The 12,740-nt window shown below is 41.3% G+C and overlaps 1 protein-coding gene across 1 annotated transcript in view; it reads right to left on the bottom strand.

The window, feature by feature from the left end:
- LOC124126385 (dynein axonemal heavy chain 5-like) overlaps positions 1 to 12,740 on the bottom strand; it is a 116,072-nt gene that overhangs the window by 43,038 nt on the left and 60,294 nt on the right. Inside the window, exons 50-60 of the mRNA XM_048384623.1 lie at positions 11,411 to 11,416; positions 7,202 to 7,266; positions 6,416 to 6,619; positions 6,066 to 6,146; positions 5,446 to 5,515; positions 5,186 to 5,300; positions 4,646 to 4,744; positions 3,865 to 3,965; positions 3,160 to 3,309; positions 2,434 to 2,508; positions 2,113 to 2,283 (exon numbers count right to left, since the gene is read on the bottom strand). Coding sequence (XP_048240580.1) covers positions 2,113 to 2,283; positions 2,434 to 2,508; positions 3,160 to 3,309; positions 3,865 to 3,965; positions 4,646 to 4,744; positions 5,186 to 5,300; positions 5,446 to 5,515; positions 6,066 to 6,146; positions 6,416 to 6,619; positions 7,202 to 7,266; positions 11,411 to 11,416 — 1,137 coding nt within the window. The remainder of the gene's footprint in view (positions 1 to 2,112; positions 2,284 to 2,433; positions 2,509 to 3,159; positions 3,310 to 3,864; positions 3,966 to 4,645; positions 4,745 to 5,185; positions 5,301 to 5,445; positions 5,516 to 6,065; positions 6,147 to 6,415; positions 6,620 to 7,201; positions 7,267 to 11,410; positions 11,417 to 12,740) is intronic.

A 12,740-nucleotide genomic window follows, 5' to 3' on the forward strand; every position in this document is an offset into this window, starting at 1 on the left:
GCAGTTATGGGAAGGAGGGGAGGAAGGGGAGAAAGGGTAGGGGAAAAGAGGATAAGGAAGAGGCAGTTATGGGAAGGAGGGGAGGAAGGGGAGAAAGGGTAGGGGAAAAGAGGATAAGGAAGAGGCAGTTATGGGAAGGAGGGGAGGAAGGGTAGGGGAAAAGAGGATAAGGAAGAGGCAGTTATGGGAAGGAGGGGAGGAAGGGTAGGGGAAAAGAGGATAAGGAAGAGGCAGTTATGGGAAGGAGGGGAGGAAGGGTAGGGGAAAAGAGGATAAGGAAGAGGCAGTTATGGGAAGGAGGGGAGAAAGGGTAGGGGAAAAGAGGATAAGGAAGAGGCAGTTATGGGAAGGAGGGGAGGAAGGGTAGGGGAAAAGAGGATAAGGAAGAGGCAGTTATGGGAAGGAGGGGAGGAAGGGTAGGGGAAAAGAGGATAAGGAAGAGGCAGTTATGGGAAGGAGGGGAGAAAGGGTAGGGGAAAAGAGGATAAGGAAGAGGCAGTTATGGGAAGGAGGGGAGGAAGGGTAGGGGAAAAGAGGATAAGGAAGAGGCAGTTATGGGAAGGAGGGGAGGAAGGGTAGGGGAAAAGAGGATAAGGAAGAGGCAGTTATGGGAAGGAGGGGAGAAAGGGTAGGGGAAAAGAGGATAAGGAAGAGGCAGTTATGGGAAGGAGGGGAGGAAGGGTAGGGGGAAAGAGGATAAGGAAGAGGCAGTTATGGGAAGGAGGGGAGGAAGGGTAGGGGGAAAGAGGAAAAGGAAGAGGCAGTTATAGGAAGGAGGGCAGGAAGGGAAGGAAGGGTAGGGGGGGGGGGGGAAGAGGAAAAGGAAGCAGTAGTTATGGGAAGGAGGGGAGGAAGGGTAGGGTGAAAGAGGAAAAGGAAGAGGCAGTTATGGGAAGGAGGGGAGGAAGGGGAGGAAGGGTAGGGGGAAAGAGGGAAAGGAAGAGGCAGTTATGGGAAGGAGGGGAGGAAGGGGAGGAAGGGAGGAAGGGGAGGGGAAAGAGGAAAAGGAAGAGGCAGTTATAGGAAGGAGGGGAGGAAGGGAAGGAAGGGTAGGGGGGGGGGAGAGGAAAAGGAAGAGGCAGTTATGGGAAGGAGGGGAGGAAGGGGAGGAAGGGTAGGGGAAAGAGGAAAAGGAAGAGGCAGTTATGGGAAGGAGGGGAGGAAGGGGAGGAAGGGTAGGGGGAAAGAGGAAAAGGAAGAGGCAGTTATGGGAAGGAGGGGAGGAAGGGTAGGGGGAAAGAGGAAAAGGAAGAGGCAGTTATGGGAAGGAAGGGAGGAAGGGGAGGAAGGGTAGGGGGAAAGAGGAAAAGGAAGAGGCAGTTATGGGAAGGAGGGGAGGAAGGGGGGGAAGGGTAGGGGGAAAGAGGAAAAGGAAGAGGCAGTTATGGGAAGGAGGGGAGGAAGGGTAGGGGGAAAGAGGAAAAGGAAGAGGCAGTTATGGAAAGGAGGGGAGGAAGGGTAGGGGGAAAGAGGAAAAGGAAGAGGCAGTTATGGGAAGGAGGGGAGGAAGGATAGGGGGAAAATGGGAGGTAGGTGTGAGAATGAGAAGGAGTTAGGTATGGGGAGTAGGGAGAAGGGAAGAGGAAAAGGAAGAGGCAGATATGGAAAGGAGGGAAAGGTGGATATGGGATGGAGGGAGAGGCAGAAATGGAAAAGAGGGAGAGGCGGAAATGGAAATGAGGGAGAAGCGGATGTGGAAATGAGGGGGAGGCGGATATGGGTAGGAGGGTGAGGAAGGGTAGAGGGAATGTGGGTTGTAGGTGCGAGGAAGAGTGAGAGTCAGGTATTGGAAAAGAAGGGAAGAGGTAGAGGCGGATATGGGAAGGAGGGAGAGGAAGGGTAGGGGGTATGTGTTACAGGTATGGGGAGGAGGGAGAAGAAGGGAAGAGGCAGGTATGTGAATTAATCATATAAAGGGAGGCCAGTGTTTGGAGAAGGGATTGGATTAAATGTTTTGGCCTATGCTAGTGTGATTTTGTTCAAAAGTAGGTCATCTGATTATTCAAGGTCTACAATATTCCATGTTGACAACATGTTGATGTGATATCTATGTGAACTGTGTGTAATAACCAGAAGGTGTAGCACAGCTTACTATTGCAGAGTGACATTTACCTGGAAGCACTTAGTGAGGTCCTTGAGGGTAAAGAGGTAGTGGTATCTGCCAGGCATTGGTGTAGGTCGCAACACACTTTGCAGTGAGGTCAGGAGGTCACATGAAGCATGGACAAGGCTGCTGTGAAGGTCAATTTCAAGGCCAGGGGCATCTTGATGAGTCATATTGGCCTGTAGAACACAAATGCATAAATATCCACAAAAGATGAAGTAGATGTTACAAACATTCAAAACTTGCTTCTATGCAAGGGTTTTAGACACAAGCAGTTGCATTTCATTTCTACTGGGGCGCTACATTTTTAATAAAGACAGAACACCTACCTCCAATATGCCATTGACAACAGTCTTGAGGCTTTCCTCCATTGGTGCAGGAAGGTTAAACACAGCAAAGTGTCTCTGTAAGGGCAAGGAAAATATTATATCATGGTTTTGTCAAAATATTGAAGATCTAAATGTAAAATACCAATTTGTCACTTCTGTTTAAACAAGCTATATGAGTGACGTGCTGTTTGGACATTGCATTAATAGTTGTGAGTGAGTGAGTGAGTGAGTATGGTTTTACGCCATTTTTAGCAATATTCCAGCAATATCATGGCGGGGGACACCAGAAATGGGCTCCACACATTGTACCCATGTCGGGAATCGAACCTGGGTCTCGGGCGTGACAAGCGAACGCTTTACCCACTAGGCTACCCGACTTAATAGTTGTGAAGTTGCTAACTGTAACATGAAATGACAGTGAGTGAACATTATCTAATGCCGCAGTCAGCAATGTCCTAGCGTGGAAAATAATTAGGACTGGGCCAGGCAAACCATGCATTGACTGAAACTGAGAAAGCAGGTGTAATGATCAACACTGTTTCCTCAGCATCAATTAGTGATTAAAATACAAGCATACCACCATGGCCAATTTTTAAGCGCCCTCGTCTGTCTGAAGAAGTGTCCATTTCAAATTAGTAACTGAAGCATCAACAAATTTACTATGACGTATATGTGAAAACATGTCTAATCCTGGAAATCTTGTTTGAATGTGAAGCTGTCTGTTACCAGCAGTCTCTCTGAGATGGCCCTGTTGCCAACCCCGGGGTAGTCGCTGAGAGCCATGGCGGAGGTGACAGTCAGCCCCTCCACTGTCTTCCACTCAAAGGGTTTCTGTAGTGTGCACAAGATGCGCTGGTCTAGCAGCTGTCGGAGGAGCTGGCACAGAGAAAACATCACAGTGGAAGCAACATTCAGGAACTACCACACTAATTTCAATCTTTACAGATGTTCAAATTCTGAATCAGAAAAATCCATATATTTTATCACAATTTTAAATCACACTATCAGTAAATGGTTGAGACATGCAAGTGAGTGAGTATTCTTTTACACCACAGATCGCAGTTTTCCAGCTGTATCAAGGTACCCTGCGAGCCTGATCAACCCTGGACTAGGCAAATCAGTGGTTGATAGCATGAGCAATGATCCACACAAATCAGGGCGCGATGACACAATCAGTTAGCCATTGTTGATCTCAAGCCTAATTAGTGGGCTCTTAAGACAAGCATACCTTCAAGGAACCCATACACACCCATGCTTTCACCAAGGATCATTATTAAAGCAAATCTGCATGGTTTCTAACCGAGCTATGTCCAGCAGATCCTGGTCCCTAATGGACACAACTATATCAGTACGTCATCTGTGGCCATAAGTGGATATGGATTGTCAGCATGCTGTATCAGTGTATCAATACATCCCCAACTCAACTCTCACCTCATTACACCTCTGTACCCCATGTTCATCTGGCAGAGGTAAGTTGACGTCATCGATGAACACCTTCAGCTTCTTGTTCTCCTTGGCTCCATAGACAAATCCTACAAACACAGAAACACTGATTCTTTGCAATTTTTGTAAACGGGAAAAACAAACCTTAATGCACATGTTCTTTGGGTGTGAAATTGTAAAACATGTCTGGAATAACCTTGCAAAATGGATCAAAGACAATACTGGAATAGAACTAGAATTTTCAAAATTGACAATTTTACTAGTATATCCACAAAAACGAAATGATGTTTTAAATTATATTACAACTGTAACAAAGAAAATCATATTCAAATCAAACATTTATGGCTCCATACCAAATTTCCAACACATCAAACAAGAAATAACCAACTCATATTACATCGACAGAAATATATCATATTCACAATGTAAATACACACAGTTCATGAATGTCACCATCTATTTGTGTAAATCCACAAACTTACACAATCCAACGAAGATGTTTTGCCATCCTGACACTGGAATAGTTTCGTTTGTTATTATCCATAGATAGATATACTTTGTAACTTGTATGTATTTAAGATTACATGTGAACTAAATTCTGTAAACTTATTTGTGTACTCCAAAAAGAAATAAAATAATAATAATAAAAAAGATACACTGTTATCACATTAATTTTCATTGAGGTTAACAGTAAAGAATGGAAACTATTTTCCAAATGAAAGACATCACTGAAGACATTCAATCATCTTGTGATCTGCCAGTTGCTGACCTTGTCTGTGGTAGATGTTGGCCTCCACAAACTGCTGCAGCTGTTTGGCCGTAGATGCACCTGAGAACACGAGTCTCTTGCAGATGGACAGCTGTGCATCTGAAATACATAGTGTAGATGTGTAGTTGTCAGGGTAATAGTTTCAAACTTTTCAAGAGTTATCTCCCTTTGAGGCTGAGATCTTAATTGGGGATAGATTTAGGAGAAAGTTTTTAATATGATCAACAATTATTCATCCACATCATGATGAGTGAAGCAATGAGGGACACCTTCTTTCATAGTCAGTAATATCACAATCATACCAAATGGAACTGCTCTGCAAATAATCAGAAATTTAATAAACCAGTATAGTGGGTAGTGACACTACAAATCTTGATGTCTTGATACACTCAAAAAGAGAACCATGTGACAGCAGAATAAACTTCAAATGAAAATAAGTCCACCCCCAACCCCCCCCCCCCCACCCCACCCACCCAACCCCCACCCCTAACCCTCCACCCCCACCCCTCCTACCTGGTACAAAGAATGCTTATAACCAACCTTGAACATCTATAAATGAGTTGATGAGAGTTGTCTTCCCTGATCCATGAGGCCCCACTAGGAGGACATTCTGACCGGATGCTGCTGCGAACTCCATCAGGATGCGTGTGCGCATCTACAAGTGCAAGTTCATAATAAATGTCAAACTGTCTTACATTTAAATCATATCATTCCATTTCATACACACATTTATTCCAATCATCATTAACGATACCACATCTACATCAGAACATACAGTGTAGCAGTGTGGCTGAACTCACCGTATCGACAGTGTCGACAAACATCTCCCCCAGCATATCCTGGTTGTCTGCATATGAAGACTCAGGAACTCTGAAATGTCAATGGTAGAGCATCTTACCATCTCAGAAAAACATCAATAAACTTCAAACAAAATATATGAACCAAACCATGAAAACCCGTATGAAATGAACATACAAAACACAAGAAATACAGTATTTGGATATAAAGTAATATCAGTTACAGAACACACATACCGTATTTGACATAGTAAGCGCGATCTCAAAATTAGAAATAGGGGGCTCTTATTAGAATATTATTATGGTGAAAAACAACAGGGTTAAAAGATCGTAAATTTCGTGGTTTATGCTGACAGCCTGAAATGTTTATATACGACAGATGTATTTTTCCAGAATCTAATTTCCCACAAATAAGGATGCATATAACACACGTATTATACACGAATAAATAGGTCTTGTGTACATTGATCAATCAGAAGGGGTGCTAATTGGGATTGTTCACTAGCCAATATATTAGCAAATATCGCCGTGGGCGCTTATTAGAGCGGGGCGCTTATTACGTCGAATACGGTATCCAAAGACAAAAAAGTGGTATAACACTGACTCAGTGGTATTCTACTCACCTGGAATGCCATGGGTCCCACTCTCCTGACTCATCCACGTAGTAGTCGAACACACAGATGTCCCGGTCATCATCAGGCAGGCTGAACAAGGAAATTATATTAAAAATGCAGGGGAAACCAATATGGCAAAAGGCACATCTACACACATGGTGAATGTATGTACCAAGTTTTCTAAAGTTATCTCTTATGGTTTCTGATATCTGCTCCCGAAATGAAATGTGACAGATGGACGGAGCCTGTTTCTATATCAGCCAACTTCGGGGGATAATTAAGATATGTATTCATGCAATTAAAGATAGTACAAACTCCTTGTTAAAATGTTTTTGGCCAGATACATAAATGTAACATACGCTGTGGAGAGAGTCTTGAGAAGGTCACTGAAGGCCTTGCGGTCATGCTGGTCAAGCAGACCGCCGTACGTCCAGATGAGACAAAACAGATAGAGTCGCTCAATGTGTAGTTCTCCCCCGATCTCGATGTTATCTGCCAACATCGCTGACAGCAGGGCCAGGCACGTCTTGAACATTCCAACTTCACACAGTCGCACTTGAGGTCTAAATCAAGAAATAGATAGGCATAAACTTTCAAAGTCTCTAAAAATGTACATAAACATTAAATCAGAAGGTGGAATTGTACATTATTCTGTTAACAAAGAAGCACTTTGCTGTGCCTGTATTTGAAACATGTAATTGTTGACAAGTATTGGATGTGAAACACGACACAGGAGTGATATGATAAGAAATTTGATATGTATAATGACACCTTCTTCACAATATTTCATTAATATCATCATAAGATATGTTTGTTTGTGGTTTAAAGCCACGCTCAGCAATATTCCAGCTATATGACAGCGGTCTGTAAATAATCGAGTCTGGACCAGGCAATCCAGTGATTGACATCATGAACATCGATCCACGCAATTAGGATACGATGACATACATCAACCAAGTCAGTGAGCCTGACCACCCGATCCCATTCATCGCCTCTTACGACAAGTATAGTCACCTTTTACAGTAAGCATGGGTTGCTGAAGACCTATTCTACCCCGGATCGTCACGGGTCTCAGACGACACGAATACATGATCAGAGTGAATAATAGACTCCAAACAACAGGCAGTGTCAGTCAGTGGACTTACTTGGCTTCATGTAGGACAAACTGGGAGATGGGGTCGAGAGACTTCTGGAAGGCTCGTTGCAGCACCTGGCATCACAATAAATGTCATTGATAAAGTTTCAACATCTCATGGTCTGATAACTTAGATCTTGTTACATTTGGAGATGAAATTATTGCAAAGTATTCAAATTCTCACTGTAATATTTCTCCTGTGCATCAGTGAGTAAGTGAATGTTGCCGAACACTACATCAGCAATTTTACAGCTATTTGTGTGAACTCTTTATATCATAGAAACCTGTACAAATGTGTTGATTAGAAGTGTGTAAGTGAGTGAGAGATGAGAGGCTGAACACTGACAGTATTAAGTATCATGCAACCGCAATCATTTGTCGACAGAAAGCCCAAAGTCGTGCAGATTGTAAATATTTATCACTTCGCCCATACCAAAAAGCACAGGCTAAATACCCACATACACAGGATCAAAATTTGGGTGAAAATGGGCTCTATACTCTAAACCAGTGTATTCTTTCCCTTAAGGTAGGTAACTCTCCCTAGTGAGGTGTGACAACTGGATGACGTGAAAAGGGGTTCAACATCGCCTTCAAGATTATTGCACATAAACAGCGACATACCACTCTGGAATAATGCCAGTTTTATAGTGCTAGCCTAGTGAAATACCATGTCACTGTTTTAACATGGACATCTCACAAGACACAGTACACTGACTCCGAGCCAACCAGGCCTTGTGTTATCCCCTTAACTCCGAGCGCCAAGCAGGGAAACAACAACTACCATCTTTTAACATCTTTTGGTCGGAACTGGCCAGGGATCAAACCTTCCGCTCTCTGGGCAGACGCTCTATCCACTAGACCACAGAGGCGGTCAAGACAACTGGACCCTGATATCATCTTTAGTAGTAAGTTAGCAATTGTTTTACAAGGGGTCACACTATGAGTTCAAAGCACAACATGAGCCAGTGCTGGGTGATAGGACTAATGGTCACCTACCAGTTATCGCCATTTATTTCATGTTATTCTGTGTCAAAAGATGAATGTACCAATAACTTTTATTTTTGTGAAACTATGAGCAAATGTGCTTATTTCTGTCTGCGGAATAAGATTCAGGTGATTTTTGTTATAACGCTCGGGAATCAAAACAGTGGAAATTGAACTTTCCCATCGACTTACTGTACCAGTTATCGCCATCATCTTAACAGCATGTGCCACATGATCATATGCACTGCTTCAGTAATACAAATTACATTTTTCAGTATCTCGGGAATCACACTCAATGTTTTTGTTCATCAAAATGAATAAGAAATGCTATTATCAAATTGTTGTCTGCAAACTGACCAAAATCAATATTCCCCAAATACACATGCTTATCCTTAACACCATGTACAATGAACTTCGCGATATATATATACAGTTTATGCATTTTTGGAAATATAGCTCAAATAGGTTTCAAAATTGTAATTTGTAATGACAGACATTGAAAGCAATGACCGAACTGAAAGTGCATCACCTTGTTGTTTGATTTATTTGTTTTGCGTGAATTAGTCACATAAAACCACCCGCATGTCTTTTCTAAAGTTGTATTTGAGCAAGGTTATAATGGTGTTTTTTTTTTAAATATCTCCTCAATAGTTCATTATTTTGGGGTAAATATTTCTTTGTTCAAATGAAAACGAGAAAAAGTCAAATGAGATGCCATCACATGCACGCTATAATGGAGAGTTGGCGATAACTGGTCCTCGGCGATACTGGTCGCTAGCCAGTAGTGCTAAAACACTGACATACAACATTACAACACCATGTGCTATATCCAGTGCATGGGGCACACCTTTATGATGTGTAGGGTAAGTTCATCTACCTGTTAACTAAAATGTAATGGCAGTGAAAAACACATTCCAAATAAAATTTGCAAAACCCCAGTTCTACAAAAACAGCTAGGCTTTTTCACACAGTTATATATTAATAACTATCACACACAATTAAATAGCTGCAAATGCACACATTTTGGAACTCAACTACATATGTATAAGACGTTAGGTTATTATGTACTGCCAATCCAGCTGAAACGCTCTTGCCATGAAACAATGCGGTCATGTACGAAGCTACAATATTATCACTCTGGCCGTCACATTACATCTAGAAAACAGGCAGCCACTACGGTGCTACATCAGCTCATGTCTACCTCAGCACTCAATTGTTCATCATTGTATCAGCATCTTAGATAAACCAGTCTCAGCTACACTGAATTTGAAAAGTTTTCTTTTCTCTTTTTCATTAAATACTAAAACATCATAAAAATACAATTTCAAATGTCTTCATAAATAGCCATATGCATTGATAAATTGTTTCTATTAGAACAAACTAAAAGATAAAATCTTTACAACTTCTAGACATTTCTATAGGCAGTGGTCTACTGTGTTTACACTACATTTTGATAAGCTGTCCAGTTACCAATACAATAACACTCAATATGTTTCAAAATAGTCAAATCACAATACAAACTTGCCATAGAAAATCAGAGAATAGAATTAGGAATACTTCTATTAAATCAGTTGTGTTTTCGTAATGTTTCAGTATATTACAAGAATATTACCAAAAACATAACTCCAAATCAATGTCATCCTGCTTCAAACAATTATAGGCAGTTTAGCGAGAAAGATAATCTGGTATTTCATACCCCTTTCAACAGCATCTCAGTTTTATCACAGCTACAAATCGGCTACCGAGCATCAAACAGTGTGAGCATGACCATCACAGTATGGTTCCACCTTTTTACACACCATGATAAGCTAGTTGCAGTAGATTTGCTCTGATTGTCAACCAGAGTGGTCTCCCCTGATGGTCACCAATACAAGCTCCTTCCCAGCACGTGACACCTTTGTTACACTCTCAGTAACATCGCTGCCACCAGTGTGGGCATGGTCAATACACGAATCTTGAAATTTGCCCTCTAACCCCAAATGTAGTAACGTTTATACTTTTGTTTATGTCTTTGGGAATGCCATAATAATTCATTTTGAAAAGATTTACGACTGGCCATATTTTCCAGATGAATTAACCTTCTTGTTTGCATAATCAGAATGGTTCGTGATTGCAGACAAACGGAATATCACTTGACATTCCTGTTACATTCTTACTAAACCAGTTTCATGATAGTTGGAATGGAAAGGAAATTCAAATTAACAAACAAAGAAAATAATTAAGCTGGGGTAGGAGTTTTTGGCATCACAGCAGTCACCACTTGTTTGTAAACATAACGGTCATTCAGGTGCGAGTACAACTCCATGCATGGTTGTGGTCACCTATCACAGTGGTGAGTTTTGACTGGTGGCAGCAATAGTGTAGAGAGTGCTCACGGTGAGGAGCTTGTCACTAACAGTAAGTGAGTGAGTGAGTGAGTGAGTGAGTGAGTTTGGTTTAACGCTGCTTTTAACAGTATTCCAGTTATATCGCGGCATGTCAGCTTAATGTGGGAGGAAAGCCCGAAGTGATGCAGGTCTCAGACGTTTACCACTTCGGTGAAACCCACAAGCACGGGTATGGTGCTGACAAACCTAGAAACATAATCGGGGCGAACCAGAATTCGAACCCACAATCATAGGTTTCTGGTGTGCCCAAGGGACGCAACTCTGCACAGCGAATCGCGGCACCTTAAACGACTGGGCCACCCGTGCCCCCTGTCACTAACAGCAGGTCTAGTCATACCAATTGTCAACCAGAGTGGTCTCCCCTGATGGTCACCAATAGTGGGTCTAGAAATACCAAGCAGCCATTACAAAATAGTATCCTCCACAGCATAATGCATGAGAACAAAAAAGAAGGAAACATTTCAAATTCAGTGTAGTCTAGCAATTTCTCCCTTTCCATAAGTGCAATACGAGGTAAACACGCGCTGACTCTGACGGGCCACTATGTGTGTAGGAGCTACATCAGACATGGTTACCCCTGCGGGTGTTTTGTCAGTCGGCTCAACATCCTCATCTATCTGTATAAACAAGCCAAACCCTACAGTCAATGCTGTGTAGCAGACTTGTGCATCACATGTAAACATTGGCTAAAACAATCAACCAAACAATCAACATTTTGGTTCAACATAAATTAATTCAATAAAATAAAACATCTTATTGAGAAATATAAGGAACAGTCACTCAAATAATAGAAACTGGAAACCTGAACTTAATTAAATTTAAGATAAATGTCTTAATTTTACGCTCACCTTATTCTGTAAAGAGCAAACATGAGAAATATGTGAATTGAATGTGATGAATAGACATATAAGCAAATAAATTCAAATAGACTTGATTTAATTTTCAGCAAAGTTTATACTTAAGATGTCTGTTCTCAATGTCTTGGCATTTCAGTCATAAATGTAACAAGTCAGCTTTCTGATGGAGGCCTGTTGCTAGTGTTGAAGCTTATATGTGCTGAGTGAAAATAGCTGGTGAAGGAGTGCTTCCTTGTCGGTAGTGTGACACATGTGACTATGTGTGATGCCATGTGACATATATGACAATGTGTGGTGCCATGTGAAATATGTGACAATGTGTGATGCCATGTGACAATGTGTGATGTCATGTGACATATGTGACAATGTGTGATGTCATGTGACATATGTGACAATGTGTAGTGCCATGTGCCATATTTGACAATGTGTGGTGCCATGTGACATATGTGACAATGTGTGGTGCCACGTGACATATGTGACAATGCAGCAAGTCAAAGACACAGATGGTGCCATGTGTACAGCTACATACATACCATTAAGTTCCTGATGTATGATGCAGATTATAAGGAAGGAATGCCATATATATGGGTAGAATTTGGATACCAGTTAATACTGTAACTGTATTGGTAGATTTTAGGTAGCAGTAAATATCATAACTATATTGGTAGACTTTAAATAGTATTCAATACTGTAACTAAACTGAAATACTTCAATAGTACATCAATACTGTGGCTATCCTGGTAGACTTTACATACTATTTAATGCTGTAACTAAACGGAAATACTTCAATAGTACATCAATACTGTAGCTATCCTGGTAGACTTTACATACTATTTAATGCTGTAACTAAATGGAAATACTTCAATAGTACATCAATACTGTAGCTATCCTGGTAGACCTTGCACACTATTGAATACTGTAACTAAACTGAAAGTAAATACTGTAACTTTACTGGTAGACTTGGATAGAAAGAAAAAAACCACAACAGTGGACTTCAGTAGTAACTGACTTCATCACACTACAGGAAGAGCTTGATGATGAAATCTCAACTCTAATGATACAGATAAACTTCAAATGCCTTATAATGTCTAACCAACCCCATGGTTTTCATTTCAGTGTCTCCTGACAACAATCAGACTTGTTTCATGCTGGTAAATGATCCACAATAAATACGGTATACATACCCTTATGGCAGAGTTATACATGTTGAAGTTCATTCACATGATTAGTGGAATGAAATTAGTTTGGTAGATTGAAAACCCAAACATGCCTGTTAATATTTCATGTAGCTGTTTCTGTCACAATGTTACTTAATTCATAC

Source organism: Haliotis rufescens, unplaced genomic scaffold (assembly GCF_023055435.1).
Source record: "Haliotis rufescens isolate VD_foot unplaced genomic scaffold, xgHalRufe1.0.p SCAF_5, whole genome shotgun sequence".
In the NCBI taxonomy this organism is placed as follows: domain Eukaryota; kingdom Metazoa; phylum Mollusca; class Gastropoda; order Lepetellida; family Haliotidae; genus Haliotis; species Haliotis rufescens.